Genomic DNA, 23,604 nt, shown 5'->3' with positions numbered 1-23,604 from the left:
AATCACTGGCCCGTGTTCTGTGGCCTTTGTAGTGAGGAATGTGATTAACGGGGACATTAGGACGTTACCGAGTTGAAAAGCCACTTATCGTTAACGGCTTCAGCATGTGCGTGCTGTGTAGTGGGTGGGAAAGTCATTAACCACAGAGTTCAGCCTGTGTGCGTGTGCGTGTGCGTGTGTGTGCGTGTGTGTGGTTGCATATGTTCATGTATAAAATAAAAGTTTGGTCTGATCCGCATCCATCCAGAAAAGACTCCCGGCACCTGTGCATTGGGTAATGAGGGTGGCCCCTGGATGACTCTCGCAGTGAGATGTGTGTGTGTGTGTGTGTGTGTGTGTGTGTTTGTGTGTGTGTGTGTGTGTGTGTGTGTGTGTGTGTGTGTGTGTGTGCGTGTGTGTGTGTGTGAGAGAAAGGGAACATTTGCTTTAAACTTTATGAAGTGCAGTGCAGTAGTCAGATGTTAAGGCATCAAAACGGCAGTGATGGAAATGAAACCAACTGACTGGGAGGTATAGCAAACAGGCCAGATATCCAGTTTCAACTTGGGTTTCCATTTTAAAAGTGCAGTACATCCCTTGGTGAATAATTTCAGCTTCTGTGTCTCACTCAACTCCACACTCGCCACGCACGTACCATCAGTCATCATTCTCAACCCGGTCATATGTTTTTTTTCCTCGAAAGACTCAATGAATGTTTTTTTTTGCGTTCCAACCTGTGTGTTGTTTTAGGATTCACTCCCATTGACTCTATGACGTAAACAAGCCTGCCTGTGTCTGTCTTCGTGCGGCGAGGAGAGCGAAGTCTCAGAGTAGAGCAGATGCAGTCATTTCTTCCTGCACTATAGCCTCATCTGGCTCATTGTATTCACTTACCGATGGAACTTTTTACTGGCCCCGGGGCCATCGTTGGACCCTGCATAACGGAGACGGCCTTTTGTCTGACGAGCTCAGAGAGCGAACAGTATGGAGAAAAGCATCAGAGAAAGGAACTTAATTTGATGCAATGATGCTATCGAAAGTGAGACATTGTGGTCTTTCACAGACTGTTTAATGGGCAGGTTGACGTCACAATGACATCATCGTCATCCCACTTTGATTATTACGTTATTCAAATATTTTTTTTCATTCAAACAAGTCCACTTACATGATTTACATTCAATTTAGGTTGACTGATGAAACACATAGTAATGAAGAAAACTCATGTAATGTAGCATTGAATCAATGCTGCATTAAAGGATTTCTTCAAATAAATCAGCATTTAAATCCTAGTGACGATTAGTTGATTCAAAGAAAAGCTAATAACTACTTTTTGGATTTGTTTTTAAATTTAATTTAAGTAAGCAAAAATTACCAATTTGAGGATTTCATGATTTACTTTGTTTTATATCATTGGTAAACTAATATTTTTAGATTTTTTTTTTGGGGGGGTGGGGGGGATCATTAGTTGGACAAAACAAGTCATTTGAAGTCCTCTCATAGGAATTAAATTTAATTGAGAAATCAATAGTCGGGATAATCAATAATGAAAGTAAGCATGAGTTGCAGTTCGAATAGAAACATGTATAAGAAAAATAATTTCCGGCCGAAGTCATAAATCATTAGCAGGACAATGAGAAAACAAGACAGTACGATGTTGTCCTGCAATTTACAAACTCATTCCAGGATATAAAGGGACACTGAACACTTTGTATGTTTTAGCAAATTAAAAAGAACCCCTAAACTTTGAGCAAACAAGGAAGCAAGTTTCCTCTGAGCCACATCCTGGGGAGCAGCATCACTCCCTGAACCTTTTATATATAGTGTCGAGAACACAGAGTGATTAATGGGCGGGAGAGACTGTGTTCATTCATTTAAAGTACATGACGTTTAAAACCCCCCAAAGAAGGAACCTATTTGATAACCGCTCCAGTAACTATAACATCAGTGATGGCAAATAGAGCTTTACTCATCCTACTCTGTCGCCACACTCAGACACCAAGACACAGACACACGCATCGCTTCCTCTGGCTTCATGTGGCTGAACCCTGTGTTTTTGTCTCTCTCTCTCTCTCACTCACACACTCTCTCTCTCTCGGTGTGTGTCTCTGTGTGTGTGGCTAGTGTGTAGCCACAAGAATGTGAGCCACCACTTTTCTATTTACACCTCTCCTTCTGCTTCTTCTCTGGGTTTTCCACTACTTTCCCGAGTATGGTGTAATAGTGAAATTATAGCTCATTGTGTGTGTGTATATGTGTGCACACCAGTATATATTTGCTGGTATGTTGTCATGTACCCAAATTCCTCCTTGATGTAAACTTCTAAAAATAAGAAAAAACACTGCAGCCCTGCCGACAGAGCTGGATCTTTTTTTGCACATACGTAGTAGATCCGATTAGTTTGCGTGTCTTAAGCACTCACAGGTCTGTGGTGCTGATGAGCTGGTTAGCGGTTCAAGCCGGGGCTGAGGCTGAATGAACTGCCTGTCCGTTTATGTTTATGTGTGTATGTGTGTGTGTGTGTGTGTGTGCATGCATGCATGTGTGTGTGTGGGTGTCCCTGCTGCTCTGCGGTAGGTAACTCTAATCTTCCCAGAGGTCGGTCATCCAACCAGTCACGCTCTGAAAAAAGACCAGAGACAACGGTCAGGTTGCACAGAGACAGACGGGGAGATAAGGTCAGGTAGACGGACGTGGTCAAGCACGAAGACAGACAGACAGACAGACAGACAGACGGGGGGGGGGGAGGTATGGAAAGACTTGAGAAGCACACAGACAGGTGTAACAAACATACACATAGAGCAGACAAACCTGACAAACTCATACGCTGACATGCAGGCAGACAGGTGAGCAGAGAGACAGGCAGAGGGGTAGGTGGGTGGCGGCAGGAGACAAAAGGCTTGTTTGATTCACCTCAGAGATAAAGCATCTGTCTCTCTCTGCGGTTGTGCGACTGCCCCCCCCCCCCATCCCCCCTCCTCCGTCATTTGATCGGCACAAGCAGGAGTTTAGATGGGGATCAAATTGTGGCATTGTCTGAGTGACTCTCACCTGAAACCAGAGCATTCCAAGACAGTAAATTGGACTTGCATCGCATCGAGCGTCTTGGTTTTGTTCTTCCGGCTCCTGAAAGAGCGACAGACCGGACGACCATTTCACCCCAGAGAAACCTTGAGGGCATAATATACCTGATACTTAATCAATCGAATACATTCTTCTTCCCAGTGGTCACTACAGGGGTGGAGGAAAAAATCAATACAGCATAGTATCGCAATATTTTGCGCGGCAATATTGTATCGATACACGGAAGCCGAGTATCGATCTTTTATTTAATCAATTCTAAACGTTTTTGGTTCTAGAATAGTAAAATCAATGTATTTTTTGTTGACAAAGCTTTCCTTCGGGGACAATCTGTGGTTGATAAATTGCAATATCGCAATAATATCTTATGGGGACTTAAGTATTGTGACAATATCGTATCGTGGGACATCTGGTGATTCCCACCCCTAGTGGTCACTCTCATATCTACAGCCCGACTATGAAGCTACCGCCGCCGGAAAGAAAGCAAATATGCTTATTTCCAATAACTTTTTCTGGATCATTTCAAGTGATTGGTTCATCGATGATATTTTATTATCACTGCAGTTGGAAGTGAACCAAAAGACGGATGCTGTAAATGTCGGAGAAGGCAAAGTTCAGGATCAACTGCTTGTTGTGACTCTTGTTGTTTACAGGATGTGGGGCACCACAAACACTAAAGTTGACACACACACACACACACATGCACGCACACACACACACACACATAAGCTAATTAGGGGCTTCTGTCGGGAATGCTCAGTCCTCAACATGGCCATTTTTTGGAAGAACTTCATATTCAGTTGAGTGGAAGTCATGATGCGTTCACCACTCGAAACAAACAACACGCACAACATCGCTGTGAGTGCGTCTGGGTCATCTGGGTGTGATTAGCAGAGTTAATGCCTTGTGTTAAATAGACTTTCTACTGCGCCTCACCGCAAACATTGACCACAACACACACACACACACACACACACACTGCCTTTTGACTTTCTCTCACACACACTCTCTCTCACACTCACACACACTTTTTATCGCCGCATCTGGCAGAAGTGGGATTTATATCTCGCTCTCTTTCAAACACTGATGGGTGTGTGCAGCTGTGCGTGTGCATGTTATGACCCGTGCACACATTTCTTTGTGTGTGTGTGTGTGTGTGTGTGTGTGTGTGTGTGTGTGTGTGTGTGTGTGTGTGTGTGTGTCTGCTTCTTTCCTTCTGATGCATCCTGTAACATCGGGTTGTTCCTCCTCAGCAATGATCTCCGTGGATGCACGGGTCATCACAGCCATGTGGAAGTCCTTCAGTGCGAGTGTTTCTTGCTCCGTGGATCGGTTCTGGTTCTGACGTGTCTCTCGTGTCTCGGGCTTAGACAAATTTCTCAGGATGGAAAAAAGTTTGAAGACCTTGAGTTTTAAGTGTTGGTGTGAAATCCAGCCATGTGGAAGTCAATCATAAAAATGAAGTAGGATCTTTGCACGTTTTTGTTCTAAATCCTGTCATAAATCATAATCTAGGTCATAATCGAGGTTGGAGTGAAAGTATTTTTCATGAATTGTATGAAAGCTTTTGGTATTTTTTTTAAATAAAGAAGTATACTTTTTTAAAATTATACCTCACAGACAACTTTATGCTCGTGAATTTAAAATGTTCTTCCACGAAAGATGAAAATACAGTTTTTGAAAAGTTGGCTTCCAAATAATAAAATACCTCCTGCCAGATGAAGAGAGTTCAGCGAAATTTATTGCGTCCTGTTTCATAACTAGTATCCGCCGCTGCTAGCCAGTCTCCTTTCTGCTCCTATTAACTAATATATATTTAAATCTTTCACCATCTTTTGTTCGTCTCCCTCTGTCCTTCTCAACTTCCTCCTTCTCTCCCATTTCCTCTCAGTCTCCCACATCCACCTTTTCTTCTCCCAGTCACCTTTGTCCAATCCTCCCTTTTCTCCCCCAACTCAAGTTTTCCTCAACATGTGCAGCTGTTTTACCGCAGACACACACACACACACACACACACACACACACACGCTGAGACCCCACGAAACTCCACTCTGACCACCGTTTAATAGCCGTGCGGCACAAAGGCCCATCAAAACGGTCTTGATTGGCTCTGACAGCAAATATGTCCCATGAAATTGACTCGGGATCAGTGTGCGTGTGTGTACATCCACGCGTATGTGCACTAATGTGTGTGTTGTAATGTAGAGGACTCTGAAGAGGAGTGACAGAAACAGGGGGAAGTTATGGCGGGGAAGACAGAAACAGAAAGGGAGCGTGAAAATGATTAAGATAGGGGATGAAGATGTGAGGCCAACAGCATGAAAGCAGCTTTATAGCTCCACAGTTAAAATCTGGAGATGTTTAGCTATCCTCAGTCCTTTGAGTGGAGCATCTACATTATGTCATCGCCATCATTCTCAAGTCCTCTCCGGTCATTTATTGAGAAGTTGGCACCAATGTAGAGATGCTGAGGCGACGAGTTGGAGGGTATAAAGACACAAAAAGACACAAAAAGTTAGTCTTTTGGCTCGACGACCAGTGGATTCAGAAGTAAAGAAGCAGCAGACTTGGTGTCTGTGTGATGTAAACTGCTGCTGTAAGAGCTGTATTTAGTAGCACTGTGGCGCGGTCAGAGAGAGCTTTAAAGAAGGGAGGAAAAGGTGAGCAGAGGAGGAAGGTTTCTCCGTCTGTGTCGCGATACCATGACAGCCGTTACTGTGTTCCTCCTCTCGTCTATTCCTCTTTCCACCCTTCCCTCCCCACAGACATGCAACTAATATATTCATCAGAGATTTCGCCTTTACTTTTACGCTCTACTGCTTTCTTCTTTCTCTCTTATCCGAGGAAGCTTGTTAAGCAGCAGTCTCAGCATTATCCCTTTTAACAGCTTACTGCTGAGCCAAAGGAGTTTTTTAAAGGCACACTAGCACTGGCAAGAAATGCACTTGCAGTATTTATTCAAAGATTTACGTCCAACAACAATCTCACAGACGGGATTTCTGTTCAAGCGTTTTGAAACTCGGAGCAAAATTGCTGCGGTCTCGGTTCAGAATTCGATCCTGATTTCGGTTGCACTCCCGATGTCTCTCCTCTCTGAAAACTAACCACCTCGGCGCTGCTGCCAACAGCTGGACGGCCAAGGCAATAGTACGCAGCTGTAGCGGCGGACAAAGAGGGGGGGAGCATGGGAGGAATGAGGCAAACATAATTTGGAGAGAACTTGGAGCTCTGACCATTTTCACACGTATTCTCAATGGCCAGTCTCTGGAGAAAGCAGGCGTGAGGGATGGTTTGTCAGTTAAAAAAGAAAGAAAAATCCCCAAAATTGAGAGGCAGCCCTCCCTGTCTTACAGTCAGAAAGAAGCTTATAACTGTGCCATCAGACCAGCATAGATGGGGATAGAAAAATAAAAGAATAACTCGATGGGTCTAGCTTGTCTTTATATATCATTTATGAGTTATTACAACACAAATCTGACACATTCGTACCAAAATGTTAAACTGACATTACATTCGCTCAGCTTTATATATAGTAAATCCCACATAATACAGAATCACTTCAAATCACAACACACCGGGCGGAGACAAAACAAAACCCTCGGTCCAGACTGTCGAGGTCTTTATCTTATCTTAACCTCGACACACCCAGAGCCTCCTCACCGAAGGCGGCCAAGTGGGATGCACTCTGAAGCCTCTCAGAATACCAAGCCATGACTGTGAAGAGATTATACATTTATTCATCCCTCCAACTTTTCCACAACAGTAAGTCACAGCCTTAATCTTGCTCTCACCTCAGTAAAAATCCTGGACCGTTCTTAGTAACCGTATATTCTTTAAGCTGCTACAGGCAACATCTTCGTAGGATTTATGCGGGGAATAAGTCCTCATCTTCATACATCAAAGTCCAATGTAGCTTCTTCAGCAGTTATTTCACCAAAAAGTCAGTACGCATGTGTTTTGAATGGTACGAATGAACGAGTTCAATCAGCATCTTCTGTACCGTGAAAGCCCTTAAACCCTAATCTCTGACCCTTAACCTCTGTACTGGCACCACAACTCTAACCCCTTAACCCTCATCACACCAGAAGCACAAAGGCTGCTTAAAAGTGTGTGTGCGTGTGTGTGTGTGTGTGTGTGTGTGTGTGTGAGAGAGAGAGAGAGAGAGAGAGTGAGAGAAGAGGAGATGAGCTTGGTTCAGGCTAAATACAGCCCATTTAGGAGAAGTCGTTAAGAGGGCTTAACACACACACACACACACACACACACACACACACACACACACACACACACACACACACGCACACACACACACTGAACACTCATATACTCCCAGGAGGCATTCACACAACAGACAGACCGTATTGTAATAGTTGTTTTGATGTTGGGTGATGGCATCATGAATGTGCTGAGGATGACAAAGCAGAGAGCAGCAGTTCTGCCTCACTGACTGACTTAAAAACTGTCAACAAGGTCTTTTAGTCTGCATTCAAACTGTCTCATAAAACAGAATAACTCAAATATACTGTAACATCCAACATGTGAAACCAACAGGGTTCATGAGAAGTATTGCTTTAATGATTAGTTGATGAAGGAATTAGTTGCCCGACGATAATATTTCATACAGCATTTTGATAATTGTTTTTTAAGTTATTTATATTATACAGTCAAAACATTAAATATTAATTAGTTGGACCATTTTGTGTGCTTTACTCTGCTTATGTCATTAACTGTTTTTGGAGTAGTCCAATATAATCAAGGGATTAATTGATAATTCAAATAATCACAAGTTTCTAACAACATAATGTACACGAGAGGCTAGAAGGCATCTTGACCATGGTATGATTGGTTTATGGTAATTGTAATTAAAACACTTCACACATGTTTAGATAAGTTTCTTTTGAGGTGTTTTATCTGGATTGAAGACACATTTTTATAAATAGAAGAGACTTGAGGGATCGGTTTGGTTGATCTGTATTTCTGTCCCTGTGGTCATGAAATGACGTCTCCCTCTGTCACGGTGGTTATAGCAGCCATGTTTACTGGTGGTCTTGACTCACTTAGCAGTAACTTTACACACACACACACACACACAGACACACACACATCTCACCAATTGACGCGGCCTCTGTCTGGTTCAGCGACCACAAACCCCGAGATTTAAGTCTTTTTGCACCTCAAGGATAATTGTGTAAACAAGAGAAAGGTTGAGTGTGTTTGTCAGGTTTGCTCCGGTTATTCTGACCTTCTATTAACAATATTTAGCTTTCTGTCTCCCTGCATGTCAGCCAGAGGGCTCACACGAATGGCTGAAATGTGGGCAGAATGTGTAAAACACAGGATTTGTCTGTGAAAGGTTTATTTCCCCTCTCTGTGTTTGTTTTAATCCTCATCCTCTCCGTCTCTTTACAGAGCGACCAGGTTCTGGTTTGGTGTGAAAACCACAGACGCTGCGCACAGGTAAACACTCAAACACACAAACTTATACGGCTTTACTGACTTGCATTCAAATCCATGCACCTTAAACCTTTTATTCAACCAGTCAAAACCCTAAAACCCAGTCCGCGATGTCGGAGGAAACGGGCTAAAAAAAAACTTGGACCCTCCATGTTACGTTTTCCCAGTGAAGCTCATTGCTTGCACTTGACAAGAAGACAGATCGTGACATCATAATATATACAAGCATCATGTCTCTTAGTGTTGTACCAGGGCCATGGAAACTCTGCCCGTCTGACTGGCTGGCACATGCTTTAAACTAATATCTGTTCAACCGTTTAAACCAGCACGCAAGCAACAGTAAAATGCAAATAATCGGAGCAACAACAGTGCGTTTGCTTTGTGCTACATTACCATCCAACTGTCACCGGTGTAATGGGCCAAATCGTGGGAAAAGGCATCGCGGGGTCCTTGAGGAAAGACATTCATCGTCACCTCACCGATTAATGAATTGAATCGCCAGATCTGTCAAACTGAGTTTCATCACGCAAAAGCACCACTTTTTAAATCTTGTGTTTTAGACTAAAAAGGACGAATTCGTTGACTAATCGACTGAAAGGTATTGATGATTTAAACCCATCTCTTCTTCTCGGCCGTTGAAAGTGGCCGTGATGTAAGTGTGATGACGCGCAACCAGATGAACCTGAACGGTCGACGCCGAGGCGGAGTATCGCTCTTCAACTCTGCCTCGAGAGGCAAAGAGACGGAGAGCAAAGTCTTTCTTCGGCCTCTCGTATGTGTGGAATCTTAACTCCCCGCCGCACACGTCTCCTGTAATAGCAAATGTTGTGTTTTTAGTTAGAATAACGTCCTCCCATATATCCCCATTATCCATCCACCCTGGAGCAAAAATGATTCCCTGTTTATGCACTTAACACTGCCTGCCAGGAGTCTTTAGTGTGTGTGTGTGTGTGTGTGTGTGTGTTAATTCATTGTTTGATTCAAGAGGAGTTTCCATGTGTGTATTTATAGCTGTCCCTGCTGCAGGTCCAGCTCGTTACAGCTTCCTGGACATTACTGCTGGTGTTTTAGAGCGCTATTCACAGAAACAGGGTCTCCTGATTCTCAAGTAAATCATCATGTTCTAATTCAGACAGAAAAATGTCTCCAGTATTGTGAAAGAAAATATTTTACACTTGACTAATCAACTAATCAAAACAAAATAATGCAAGATCAGAAGCTCTTTTTGGCTGAATAATGACGCCGTATACTGTGCAGCCCAGAAACCGTGACCTTTTACTTACTGACCTGACCTTGCTCAATATTAATGACTTGTTGAAAGATTCTGTCTGGTTTCTTATTGATGTGTTTTCCGAACTCTCCGTTCAGGTTCAGACCTAAAAGCTTCCTCTGAAAAAATCTCCTCTAAAAGCACTCCTAAGTCATATTTTACTTTTTTACAAATGCTTCGTTGGACAGAGGCCAAAAAGCAAGAAACAAACGTGAGCGCGAGTGTTGTTTCTCCTCCTTTTTCTAAACGACGTGTGTATTAGTGGTGTGTGTGTGTGTGTGTGTGTAGGTTAAGGTCAGTCTGGGTTAATATCAACACCAGTGGAGAGCTCGCCATCTTCCAAAACTCCCACCAAACCGACCGTTTCAGTGGATACCGCACTGAGCAAACTCCTGGAGCGGCCTTCAGCGATGCCGAACCCCCTCAGACACAAACACACACACAGCTCCTTTGACCTTACCCCAAACACATATTATTTTCTACGTCTACATTTTACGACCGTGGGCTTCGCGTCTTGCTTGTTGTACGCGTGTGAAGGCCGGCGTGGCGCTGCGCTGTGACCAACATCCAACAACACTCTCTGAAACGGGCCAGCGGGGGCTGCCGCTGTGTGTGTGAACCACAATTTTCCCCCCACAGACGGGGCCTGATACTGCACAGACACGCACAGTGTCTCTTCTTGCTTGTTTGAATTGCAGAGTTATTAATTCGTGCCGTTTTTTTACAGTCTGTTGAACGTGGACGCGGCCCAATTTGTAAGAGTCACCAGAGCGGGCCAAGAAAAATAAATTAGAACAGAAAAGCAAGTATCCCGAGCCTCAGCCGTAATTTCCTAAGATTAATCAAAGTAATGAATTATAATATCGGAGGAAGTCCAGCAGTGTTTAATGCTCCCGAGGTGTGTGTATTTGTTAACAGGACATGTGGGCTTGCTATTTTGTTTAAATGTGTTCCCCACTTTGGGAGCATTACACAACGAGAACACAGTGGACTGTATTATTGTTTCACCAGGCAAACTAATATTCATAGGTTTCAATTCCACTTCTTCTTTATTCTGCATTTGTTTCCGTAACATTTTTGTTATAAGAAGGTGAACTACAGATCCAAACAACAGCTTATAATGAATGACAGACTATTTGAAATATTTTAGTCACGCTATGAGCTTGGTAAACGTCTATTACAGATGTTTATATTCCCCTCAGGATGGATCGTCATAACTTTGGGGATCTCTTGACTTTTCTTCATCATCCAACTTCAAGTCAAAATATATCTTTCCCCAATTCTTAGATTTAGACATGCAGTAATGTCTCAATGACCTTCTCAATATGGTTGTCAAGAAATATTCTAAATTTCAATGTACTATAACTATAAATATTTGAAAACACACATTTCATATTGTGATATTTACCGGAAATGACATACAATATAGTCAACAAGTAGGAAACTTTCAGCTCCCTGGTGATCTCCCACCTAGATTTTTGTCGTAAATTGAGGCGTCATAAAGATAACGTGTCATTTCACCTCCACTAATCAGCCGTGAGTCTAGACGAGTGCTGATATGACACCAGAGTCTCGTAAACACAACGGAACATTTATTTTTAACATGCATTTTAGAAATATAAACGGAAGCCAACATTACAAATATTAAATGTTGTCCAATTGCGAGCAGCTTTGCAGAGAGAAACAGAACGAGGGAGCAGCGACTGGTCCTCAGCTGTTGATCTGTTGGAGGAAAAACAGTTTAATTTTCAGACCTTTTCTCTGGGGGAGCAACATTTATAAACCCAATTTAAGGGGTGTTAGTAAAGTAAATCTTACAAAATGTGACTTGGTCTCAACATGCATTCCATTGAGAGTCCAATAAAGCCCATTGGCAGCGTGACACACTCAATAACTTTTGACAGAGATTGTTACAGAATAATTTGGGGACTGGTATCACTTTTCCTCTATTTCGGATCCTTAGAGCAGGACTGAAAGAGGTTGTTCTCGCTGAGCTTTTTAGGTAACAGTCGAGCTGCAAGATTTCCCATTTCCTCATTTCTACGCATCACTTTTTATGTCCCGGAAATGACACAAAGCAATCACAAAATACATTTCAATATATTATTATTATTTTTTAAATGTCATGGTCTTTTTCTTCACGCAACTTCAATCCCAGAATGCATCGGGGTCAGGTAAGTACATCATGTATGACATTCTCCGTTCCACGTGAAGAATGATAAAGAATTAAAAAAAAAAGAAAAAGGATCGCACTTCTCCAACGTTACTCTTCCAGTGAGAGAAATGCAACGGCAAAAGAAAAGAGATGACGGTAAGCGTGGTTTCATTGACTGTGGCGCATTGTCTGTTCCTCCGTTACATAAGTGAGAGTCTCTCCATTTGGAGACGCACAAAACACACACACCGGGCAGATGTTGCCCTGACGCATATGGTTTGTGTCACGTCATGAGTGGACCCTCTCTCGTGGAAACACACATGGGAGTTCACTAAATCTGAACCACAGCCCTCACTCAATTCCTCAATCTGTCCATCTCCTCCTTCTTTTATCTCGCTCTTTCTCTCTGTTACACACATGCAAAGTAGACGGACTAACGTGTACCAGCTGTGTGAGGCAGCGGGATGTCCACTAAGCAACAGGTTAGATGCAGAACAAAGAAGAAAAGAGCTATCAAGTCTCTGTTACTTTCCCTCTTATCATCTCATCATTGTTCATTCCTCATTTCTTGCTCTTAAAGACGATCACATTACCTGTAATACCAGTTGAAATCGTCCTGTATGCTGAGATGTCCCATCATACTGTACGTTAAAACTCTAGTTGTACTATTGTACTATCCATCCAACTTATTAAAGGCTGTTTGGTTACTTTATAAAGAGCACAGACATATTATATCCTATACTCCAGCCCCTAAAACTGATGGATTACTGAATGGCCCTCCCATGCTGTAGGCCCAGGGGCTTAAAACAGTCAGTGTCAGAGACAAGTACCAACCAGAAAGAGACACAACAATACGACAAAAAGATGCAAAACAGCTACAAAGATACACAGGACAAGCACAAAGAGACACAACACTGTATGCTGTGCAGATTGGAAAACCCTCTGGGGCCCATTTGTTATTGTGATTATTATGCGAATAAATGGATTTGAACTACAAAGAGACATAAAACAGCAAGAGGTAGATGTGTAATGAACTCATCGAGGCCACACAGGCTATGAAGAAACCTTCAGCAGTTTGGATCTACATTCTTTAGTCCGAGTAGAGATGGAAAGCTTTGTCTTTGGGGCTCAGTTCCAGCTTCACCACAACACTCACCTTCACTATTTGCGGTCAGTGTCCACCTTTGAACACGCGCTCCATCACAGCCTCACTTATGAACCAGATATTTGAACTGTGTTAGTTGGGGCCGTTCCAGTGGGGGGGGGGCTGTCCATTTTGTTTACTGGCAGACTTTAAGGTCTCACTGGGCTTCAAATCAAGCGTTGGCTTAAAATGAAATGAACGATCACGATGTTATAATCAAAAGACAGGAGGAAATGATAGAAGAGGAAAATGTTGGACAGGCAGTCCTCCCCGTGTGCCAGTCCAAAGCACTCCCTCCTCCACAGAGTTTAACGTACAACTCGACCCATACAACAGCGTCAGAGCCTGTTTAAGCTCGCAAATGACCTTCTTTCTTTCCCCTTTCCCACAATTATTTCCATTCCTTCTGCTGTTAACTCGTCCGGTAGTTTATTCAGATGTCTGTTTGTGATATGGTACATTTACTTGGACATAAGTGGCAGTTTTGTCAAAAATATTGTTCAAAATGCAAGCTCATGAGGGAATATATCAGGTTTTCAAATCTGCCCCTGATTGAGTCTAACTTTTTTAAAAGTTGGTGAACCAGCTGATCTTACAGTTTAAAACCGTTGTGTGTTATTAATAATTAACCTTAAATGTAGGTGAAGCATTTTGACACAAACACAAACATTGTTTGCCTGCACTTCCGTCCTCTCTCCATACAAAATAGAGCAGTCAGTCCAGCATCTAGGGAAAGCAGAGAAATGTAATGAATTGGAAGAAAGCTGTCGGGATTTCGTCTGAGGTGATTGTGGCCACAAGTGGTTTGAGAGGTGAGAAACTTAACCACAAAAATATCTCAAAGCATTTGTCTCTGCCTGTCCTCCAGATCTCTGTTTCTTTCCCTCCGTTCTCTTTCCCGCCAGCCTTTAAGCTTCTCCCGTGAGCGGCCGACTTGGGTTAGCTCCGCTTGTTCTACATGTTTTTCCAAAGGTCTGGCAAAAGTCTAACATGCTTTTTAGAGGGATTTGTGGAATTTGTTCTGCTACTTTTCACTCACGTTCCACAAAGCCTGACTTGTGTGTGAGTGTGTATGCATCTATGTGTGTGTGTGCATATGCAAAATATATAAAACAAGCAAGCTCATGCCCTGAAATTCAGAATCTTGTTGATCATAAAAGTGCAGTCTAAAAAAAAAAGTTCTTAATGTGAATAGTATACATTGTAATTTTAATATTATTGACATTATTTATAATTGCCACCAGGGGGCGACTCCTTTGGAGTCTCCTTGTATAGAAGTCTATGAGAGAATTACCCAATTTCTCCCTTGATATATTACCTCAGTAAGCACTGTAAACTTAAGTTTATGGTCCTAATTGCTAGTTTCAACTCTTCTTTAATGTTTATTTGGTCAAGTATTGTCCCATTTAGAGTAAAATAGAGAAGGGTACTTCAAAGCAGGGTACTTTAGGGCGTGGCTGTCATGTGATTGACAAAAAATGTTGTCAGCCAAAAAATATGCTTTCACCACGCAGAGTAATCCAACCCTGATACTGAGCACAAAAACATAGCCACAATTTTAAAATCTCACATTTTTTCTACTACATTTATACAACAACATGACAGTTTTTTCACACTGTTAACGTTTGAGAACTTTGGTTTTCTTTTGTCATAGAGATAACAGATTAATGTTATCAAATTAGGGTTTTGATATTGGCTCTAGTGTTTTGCACCAAAACTAAAGGAATGGTATTAAAAACGATACTTCATGCTACACACATGTGTGTTTGGAAAATGTAAAGTAGGCTCTGAACAACTGATGACAAGCTGAACACATAAATGGACATAAATAGTTTTTCACATGTCACACTCTGAATAAACTGGTGACTATATGCAGAGTGAGAACATCTGGTCTTTCTTTGTCTCTCTCTCTCTTTCCTGCTCCCTTTTCTCTGGACCGGTTTCACCATTTGTCTTTCATCTCTTCTCTCCTTTTCAACTGACACTCACTTCTCTCCCCCCTCTATCCACTCTGAAACCATATCTCTCCTCCCCTCCCTCGCCCATTTCCTCTCCTCCCTCTCTCCGAGTGTGGCTGTCCTCCCTCTATTGTGGCAGGTGAGGCCATAAAACAGCAGGGGAGGCCGGAGGACGGCTGAGAGACGAGGTGTGTGTGTGTGTGTGTGTGTGTGTGTGTGTGTGTGTGTGTGTGCGATTGATTAATTATCAGACAGATATCCATGCAAACTGTGCATACAAACGGACACGTAGAGCCTATTAATCAAGGCTCTGTTGCTACAAGTGTGTTGGTGTGTTAAGCAGTAACATCTCTGACCTCTGACCTCTGCTGTGTCTACCGCTCCCTCTCTCTCTCTCACATGCATAACTCATCATGCCGCCTTCAAGGCCAAAAGTGTCCGTTTGTCTCTCAGCTCTTCTTACACAAATATGGTGCATGTACTTTTCAGGGATTTACAACATCCAAGTGATATTCGAGAGAGTAAGGTGTCTGCCACGAACATACCGCACGTGTTTTCAGCTTAAATCCATTCGCTTCGACTCCCCCTTTCCCTCTTTCTTTTCCCTCCCTATTGAATGTATATTCTATTGAACAAAAAATATATACTTGCATGAATTTCTTGTTTTTTTCTCATTAAAAGATATACCTTTTTTTTTAAATGTAATAGTTTTTCACAAATACACTACATGTATTATAATTATTAGCTTATTTTATCATTGCCTTATTTTTCTCGCGGCACTCAGTGAAGGCTTTAAAACCACGGCCCGCCACTGCTACCAGCAAAATATATGTTAAATATCAAACAATTGCAAAGGGGCATTTAAATGTTGGAGATAGGTTCAATGTAGAGCTAATTACAAATACTACTACACACATATGGAGTAAAAAGTACAGCATTTCTCTTTAAAATCTCATGAAGAAAAATATAGCAGCATTACATAGAATTTATTTCAGAACAGTGTTCATTTTATTTCAACCACTGTACAATACAAAAAAAATGTCGGTGGAAATTTGTCTAAAACTTCAAACGCAATTTGTTTGTTAAAGTTACACAAAGACAACATGTAAAATATTAACCATTCTCCTTATCAAGACAAAGTTTACCCCTGACGGTGTAGGCGTACACTTGGACCTTGAATTTCCCTTTTGGGGATCAATAAAGTAATTATCTATCTATCTACACATATGCTATCTGAGTGCAGGGTGTAAAGGGTAAATATTGGAGTGGGGAATATATCTTTTGGAAAGGAAAGGTGCTGAGGTGCGACAAGCAAGAAGGTAGACAAAGGTAGCACAGAGAAGATTTGAGGTCAAGGAGGCGAAGAAGATAATGTGAAGACAGGAGAAAAAGAACAGAGGATTATGGAAAGGAATAGGAGGGGTAGAGAGGAACAAGGAAGGGTATGAAAAATAAAACATGTCTGTAACTGATCAAAGTGGCAGCGAAGGAGGAAAGGGCAAGGATGTAAGATAGAGGTGTGTGTGTGTGTGTGTGTGTGTGTTTGAGGTGTTTTTAAAGAAGATCATGACAAGCTGAGGAGCATGTGGTTGAGTGAAGAGACCCACGAGAGCTCCTTGAAGAAGCGCATCACACTAGACAGGGCCGTACTTCAGGCCTGTACTTTGAATGCCGTGACGAGCAAAAACACTTGTAATTTTCTTTTGGACACTCGTCCTTTAAGTTGGACATGACTTCAAGGAACTAAGACGTCTTCTGACAGACTTGACGAATCCATATTTTATTTTTAAACAACTTCTGATCCAGTAATGTGTGGGTAGCGGCAATTTCTTCACAGCTGGGTGATGCCGGATATGTCGAAAAAACTCCAAAAAGTGTTTTTTTGTAAAAATACAAAAAATGTATAGAAAGACGAGCAAAGGGAGAGAAGCATTTTGATCGCATTTGTGTCATATTTACATGAAAAAAAGAGTGAAATATCGATACTTTAAATATCCCCAAAAGTGAAAAAGTTAGACCCCGGGTATGTCGAAATACTAAAAACTTATATAAAGACAAGACGATAGCGAGTCAACGTGTCCAGTCTGCCCCTGGAGAAAGACTTTTAGTCATTTCTTTCCATATTTAGATTTTGATAATGTCATTTTTGGAATCTATTGTCGTCTACATCATTTGAAGCTGACTGCCGCCCTGTGGAGAATCAATCTACAAACGTTTCACTGCCATAACTTCAAGCCTATAGAGTGTTTAATACTCAGTAGGGAGACTTGGGGGGTGGAGAATCTCTTCATGCGAACCCAAACCTTTTCTTCCATGACTTGAATGAAATGAGCCGATCATACAACACTAAACCGCTATCGTGCTTCACGCTGCGTTTTATTTCCTGCAGGTTAAGAAACCAGCACGTGGGTCTTCACGGTCTTTGGTTTGTCAACGCTAAATGAATCCTACTAATCCCAGTTTGACCCTTATTTTGCACATACAATTAAATTGTACATGGTTTTAATGCAGTGTGATGATAATCGTGACAGTATTCAAAGCAATCCGTCTGCAAATGGGCCTATTTAAATAGCACGTTTTCATCCAACAGTAGCTATACTTGTGCAGAAGATGAAGTTTTTAAGGCTTTTTTGTTGATGCTGTTTGTTCCCCTGGAATCAGTGAGATGGAATAAATTGTAGAAATGATTGAAGCCAGGCACACTGGGGAGCTGCGGGAGACAGATGGAGGGAGTGAGAGAGGACGGGGGAGGAGGTCCGGGGGTGAAACCGCAGTTTTTATATGTTGTCTGGATTTAATTTGGTAAGAGCCATCATTCACCAGTTCACTGAGGTGGCAAACCAGATGAGTGTGTGCATGTGTGCATTAGGAGTGTGTGTTTCCTCTGTTTTCCCAACCTGCTTCAACACCGAGCGCTCTCCAAATGCTAAAGCCCTCTAACACGTTGTGATTTATTCTTGTTTCTTACACTTTTCTTTGTCGTATTTCTTCAAAACCTCAGCTACTTAAAGGAATAGACAGTTTTGGAAATGTGCTTATTTTCACTTTCTGGAGTCGAGTTGGACCAATACGACTCTCATAAGTGCCCTTGAGCTATACGGCTGTAGTTAGCTACTTGTTAGCTTCGCACATAGACTGGAAACACAGGGGGACAGACAGATCCAGCCTACTGACAAAATATGTCTTTAAGTGCACCTCCACATGTGTCTGTGTTTAAAAACATTTTATATCTTGTCTGTCTACTCCGAACAAAATGTGCATAAACAACAATTTTTAGGGGTGATAAGTGACAGGATGCGTTGGGTGAGACAAGTGAAGTGACCCGACTGCTCACAGCGAAGAAACAAAACCAGCCGATTAGTTCAAAATAAACCAACGAGATACAAAGTTTTATTTAATGACCTTTTCGAGGTGCTAGTCGGTGTCAGGTGTTTCCAGTCTTTGAGCTAACTGGCTGCAGGCACAGACATGAGATGCTCTCAACTAATTAACTCTTCATCAAGAAAGCAAATGTGTATCAAATATGTATATTTTCCAAAGAATATTGAAACTTATGCTTTAAGATGGTGTTGATTTTCTCGTTTTCGCATGCGTAATGAAACGAGGGTGGATTGTGTAACTTGATTGTGCCTTAATCCTCATATTTTGTTTATTTCTATTTGTTTGTTTATGTGCAGTGCCTCCAGCCATGCAAAGAACTGTGGGAAACCAGGAAGATGCTTCCTCCAAAGTCCTGTGAGGTAAGAGCGAGAGAGTGTGCATAGTGTATAGCTGTGTGTGTGTGAGTGTGTGACAATCCCCTTGGTGGCTGTGTCACTCCTGCACTACAAACTTGCTTTTCTTGGCACCATGGAGCTATTTTCTGAGCGTTCCTGTGTGTGTTTATGTAAGCTTATGTGTGTTATGAATAACATGTTTGTGAGCTTTTGAATGTATATGCGTGAGTGTGCTGTACCTATGAGTGTATAATGTGTGTGTGTGTGTGTGAGGGGCCCTAAATTATTATTTGTAATGCCAGCCGCTGTGGTCTTCAGATTAGTTTTTCATCACAATAGCTGAAGCGTGTTACTGGCTGGATGGCTGACTGGTTGGGAACACGGGGTAATTCAGAGCTATTAGCAAAAGCTTGTGTTTACATTTTGATGATCTGTAGCCATGTGCACGGCTACAGAGATACACACACACACACACACACACACACTCACACACAGTAATTCATACACAAACCTCCTTTCACACCAGGCTGTCTTCAAAGATTCAGCAGGAGTTTACCAAAGGAAACACTTTCATCTGTGCTGTGTGTTTTTCTAACCTCATGTGTGTGTTTATGTATCGCGTATTATTTCCGTTTTGTGTCTACTGTAAGAATAACACCCCCTCTCCCTCCGCCCGTTCTTTTCTCTCAGAAGCAGACCGAGTGTGTGACGAGCAGGGAGTTTCTGACCTCTCTGAGGTCGTCCCGTCAGGGGGACTGCCCTCCGCCTCAGCGAGCCACCGGATTCGCTGCCGCCTGCGTGGAGAGCTGCTCGTTAGACCAGCATTGTCCCTCCCCCAGGAAATGCTGCTCTAATGGCTGTGGGCACACTTGCCAAGCCCCCGCCAATTTATACAAAGGTAAAGACGGCTGGTTGGGACTTGTTTGTGACATCTTGTGGGCTTTATTGTAATACGTTGCTGCACTGATGGAGAGAACTTGTTTGAATAAGTTGTTTTTGATTGTTTCATCAGCATCACACTGTACTGATCGTAGTACCATTGCTGGTGTTGATCATTGGTTAACCAGGCTATTAAAAGCTGATGTGCTGCCGTTGGCCATGCTTTGTTGTTTCCAATATTTAATGACATCTCGCTCTTGTTCCTATGGTGTTTGAATGTAGTTATTGTGAGTTGCTTTGGTTAAAAGTGTCAGTCAAATCAAATGAAGGCAATTTAATATAATAAAGATCCTTAAATATTGCCTGTTTGACTGCATAGGGTGTCTCAGATGTCGTGGTTAAAAGTACAAATTGCCTCAGACGCTTATGTAATGAAGATTGGGCTACTATGATAATCAAACATAAAGAAAATATTATGCACCGTCTATTCCGAGATCCACTATGTTGATCGTCAAGTCATTTTATTTACATGTCCCACCAATCAAAACTACTCTGTAAACATTATTCAACACAGAGGAGCCCTTCATCCTCAGACCATAAATCTCACAATCAGTTTGGGTTATCTGGTGTGATTTACATCTCTTTCCTGTTTGTCCCTTTTCAATAATACTTCCATGATTTCCTCCAGGTGTTCCTCTGAAGCCTCGCAGAGAGATGAGCTTCCTGGAGGACTCGGAAGGTCGCGTGAAGGTCGTGTGGGTGTCGAAGTTCAACGTCAGCGTGGAGCCGGTCGTCTACATGCTGCAATCCCGCTGGAACATCGGGATTCATCCCAGTGAAGACCATGCCTCTCCATGGACTACTGTGGCCATGGTAAACACCGCACAGCACCCAGGCTTTTATATTGAGGATTTGAATGTTTGGGATATGAAGAACTTCATATTGTAAATCATCTTTTATGCAAAGAGATCATTCTGTTAATATCACCGTCTCTACATTATTGGATCATAATAGTTGACGTAACACGGGCCAACATCGCACCTCATTCTGTCAAAGAGGCTTTAAGCTATAAAAATGGTTCCCTGTGCCTTTAACAGTGGAACAGCGCCACAAAGTTCGTAACATATCTTTAACTCATAACTCTCAATTTGCCTTGAATGATGAAACTTCTCAAGTATGGAGATGGATGTTAGACTCTGTTTCCACCTCATCAGTCTGCTGCCTTGCTGTCTAAACCAGCCAGTCTCCTATTCTGCCAGGGTAAACTGTGTGTGTGTGTGTGTGTGTGCGCGTGTGTGTGTGTGTGTGCATGCACCCTGTACGTTCGCCTATGTATGCCTGTGTGAGGTTAGGTAAATAAGCAGAGCTTAAAAAGGAACCACAGGCAGCCACAGTCGTTCCACCGGCTGACTCCGAATGACTGAACGCTCATTATGGACTTAAATAGATGGCAGCTTGTGTGTGTGTGTGAGTGCGTATGTGTGTGTGCGTGTGTGAGTGTGTGTGTGGATGAGTAGAGTTTAAGCAGTTGATTACATTTGCACTGTCAAGGAGACAAAACATGTGAATCTTTAGCAATTTGAACCATAATCTTGGCAAGTCATTTAATTTCACGATTATAAGATGGAATTCCAATCTGACTTTCCACCTCATTAACTTGGGCTATGTCATGTTTAAAAAAAGGTTTTAGTATGGTTTTGTAAGAGATGGTGAAACATTGGTGCCCAAAGTGGGCTTGGATTGAAGCGAACTGTTTATATTTATGATTCAGAAAATACAGTGATTTAAAAAAACAACAACAGTGATTTTAGTGTTAACATTCAAGTTTTTAGGTACCAATCTCATTCCTGTATGCTAAATATGAAGCAGAAAAACAGTTTGTGTGTTCCCAAAATATAAAACTACTTCTTTTAAATGTGAAGTTGATATTCCCTTTTAGGAAGAAATACCTGTTTATCAATATTTAAAGTGTAAGACCTATACACACTGGGTGTGTGACAAAAAGACTACACATCGAAACTTTTCATACCAGCTGCTGTGCAAATTTAAGACACTTTTTCAAGACAAGATTTAAATAGATTCTTACATATTCAAGGTATTCATTACTTGGTGTGTAAAGACTTTCAGTCCGTGCAGGTTTAAAGGATGCTAAGTTACTCGTTAATCTCTAAATCGGCCATGAATCATGTATAATTGTATAAGTTGGATTAAGAAAAGAAATGAAAATGCATTTGAACAAAACCTCTTTCTTTGTCATGCACATTGTGATTGGTATATGTGATGTGTTTGTACTTATAGACGCTTTCTGAAGATGTGGTTCTGTCAGATTTGAGACCTCAGCGTTGGTACCAGTTCAGAGTCGCAGCCATGAACAGCCACGGCAGCAGAGGCTTCACCACACCCGGCAAACACTACATCTCCAGTAAAGGTAGTACAAACACAGTCTCATTGTCTGCATGAGAGTCCCATGGAGAGTGACAATTCCTCCTGCATGTTCCCCCTAACCCTTATCTGTTGGATTTTTATATTCTGTCTCGAGACGCTGAGCAAAAACACAGACTCTTGCGTTTAATTTGTGTCATTTTATGAGCAATATTACAATTCTCCGAAGAAAAATCAGAACCTCGGGGACGTTTTCTTTATTCTCATTCCCTGTTCTTTCTCTCTCTTTAACTCGGAGTTGATGGATAAGGAACGCCAAGCAGACAGTATCTGGCAGTCCATAAAACACAGACAGGAAACAGAAAATATGCAATTTCAAAAGCACGTATACACACATCCATATACATCAGGCCAATGCGTACTCATTCAGTTGGTTAAGTGCCAAATCCATGTTGCAGGTCTGTGAGACAAGACGCACAAACGCACGCACACACACACACACTCACACACTCACACACACACACACTGTAGGAGGTCTTAGCACTAATGCTTAGCAGGCTTAGGTCATATTGGTGTTGCGCCAGGATTGGCTAGGGATATGGATCCCCTGCCATGATTGGCTGAAGCTTGTCTGCGTTTGAATAATTACTTCAGGTTGGCCCGCGCTTTGGAAAAAGGTTCTTTATCAGTTGTGCACTTATGGAAGATTACAAAGAGGTGTCTGAGATAGCATTTTCCACCGCCTTCAACAAAACTCCAAATCGTATAATTCCTCATGTAATATAGTTAAGAAAGTGTACAAGCTGTGCCACGTTATACTGAAACTTCTCTGGGAGCTCCTGGTGGACCATCAACATATTAAAGCAATAATTAATGGCCATTTTGGGAAATGCACTTATTTGCTTTCTTGCTGAGAGTTAGATTAATAGATTATCATGTCTCTCCATCATATATAATTACACTTCTCTTGCCTGTCTGTTAACCAGTGTGTATTTTGTTGTACTTTTAAAAAGAGAGGGGTTAGGGGTATAACATATGTGTCTATCTGGAAGCAGTGTCATGTTTACCAAACCACACAGTAAAGAAAACAGAAAAGAAGTCAGGAAACCCAGTTACGGTGCAGACAAACTACTACATCCCTGGAAAAAATAGGAACGAATTGGATTTAACAACATACATTCGAAACAATATTTAGTGCATTGAAAAGTACTTTGTTTTCTTGGGCTCTACTAGACAATCACAAATGGCAGTAACGTTACGGTGCTGACATGGACACCCAAACTCAAAACAGACGGCGAGGTGCTTTCTTACGTATGGCTTGAGCTTTAGTGGTGGTGGTTGGTGGATTTTGACAGAGCCAGGCTATCTGTTTCCCCCTGTTTTCAGTCTTTATGCTAAGCTAAGCTAACTGACTGTTGGCTACAGCATCACGTACAACGGACAGAAATTAGTATGGTATTAAATCGATGTGCTTATCTAACTCTAAGCAAGTAGCTTTTAGCTAGTGTGTGTGTGTGTGTGTGTGTGTGTGTGTGTGTGTGTCAGGCCCAGGGTTAAAGGTTAAAGACACATACTTCAACATTCGAAAG

General features: G+C 42.0%; 1 protein-coding gene across 2 annotated transcripts in view; it reads left to right on the top strand.

The window, feature by feature from the left end:
- anos1b (anosmin 1b) overlaps positions 1 to 23,604 on the top strand; it is a 35,481-nt gene that overhangs the window by 1,229 nt on the left and 10,648 nt on the right. Inside the window, exons 1-6 of one of the 2 annotated variants that reach the window (XM_068589880.1) lie at positions 6,755 to 6,819; positions 8,467 to 8,514; positions 18,716 to 18,778; positions 19,445 to 19,652; positions 20,322 to 20,506; positions 21,932 to 22,061. In XM_068589880.1, coding sequence (XP_068445981.1) covers positions 18,755 to 18,778; positions 19,445 to 19,652; positions 20,322 to 20,506; positions 21,932 to 22,061 — 547 coding nt within the window. In that variant the 5' untranslated portion in view covers positions 6,755 to 6,819; positions 8,467 to 8,514; positions 18,716 to 18,754. Of the gene's footprint in view, positions 1 to 6,754; positions 6,820 to 8,466; positions 8,515 to 18,715; positions 18,779 to 19,444; positions 19,653 to 20,321; positions 20,507 to 21,931; positions 22,062 to 23,604 lie in introns of those variants that run through there. The other variant, XM_068589879.1, reaches the window with a different exon arrangement.

The sequence above is a fragment of the Clinocottus analis genome, unplaced genomic scaffold, assembly GCF_023055335.1.
Source record: "Clinocottus analis isolate CAN_PGR_092001 unplaced genomic scaffold, fCliAna1.0.p SCAF_23, whole genome shotgun sequence".
Classification (NCBI taxonomy): Eukaryota; Metazoa; Chordata; class Actinopteri; order Perciformes; family Cottidae; genus Clinocottus; species Clinocottus analis.
Note: the sequence above shows the minus strand (reverse complement) of the source record. Positions and strands in the feature narration are given on the sequence as shown.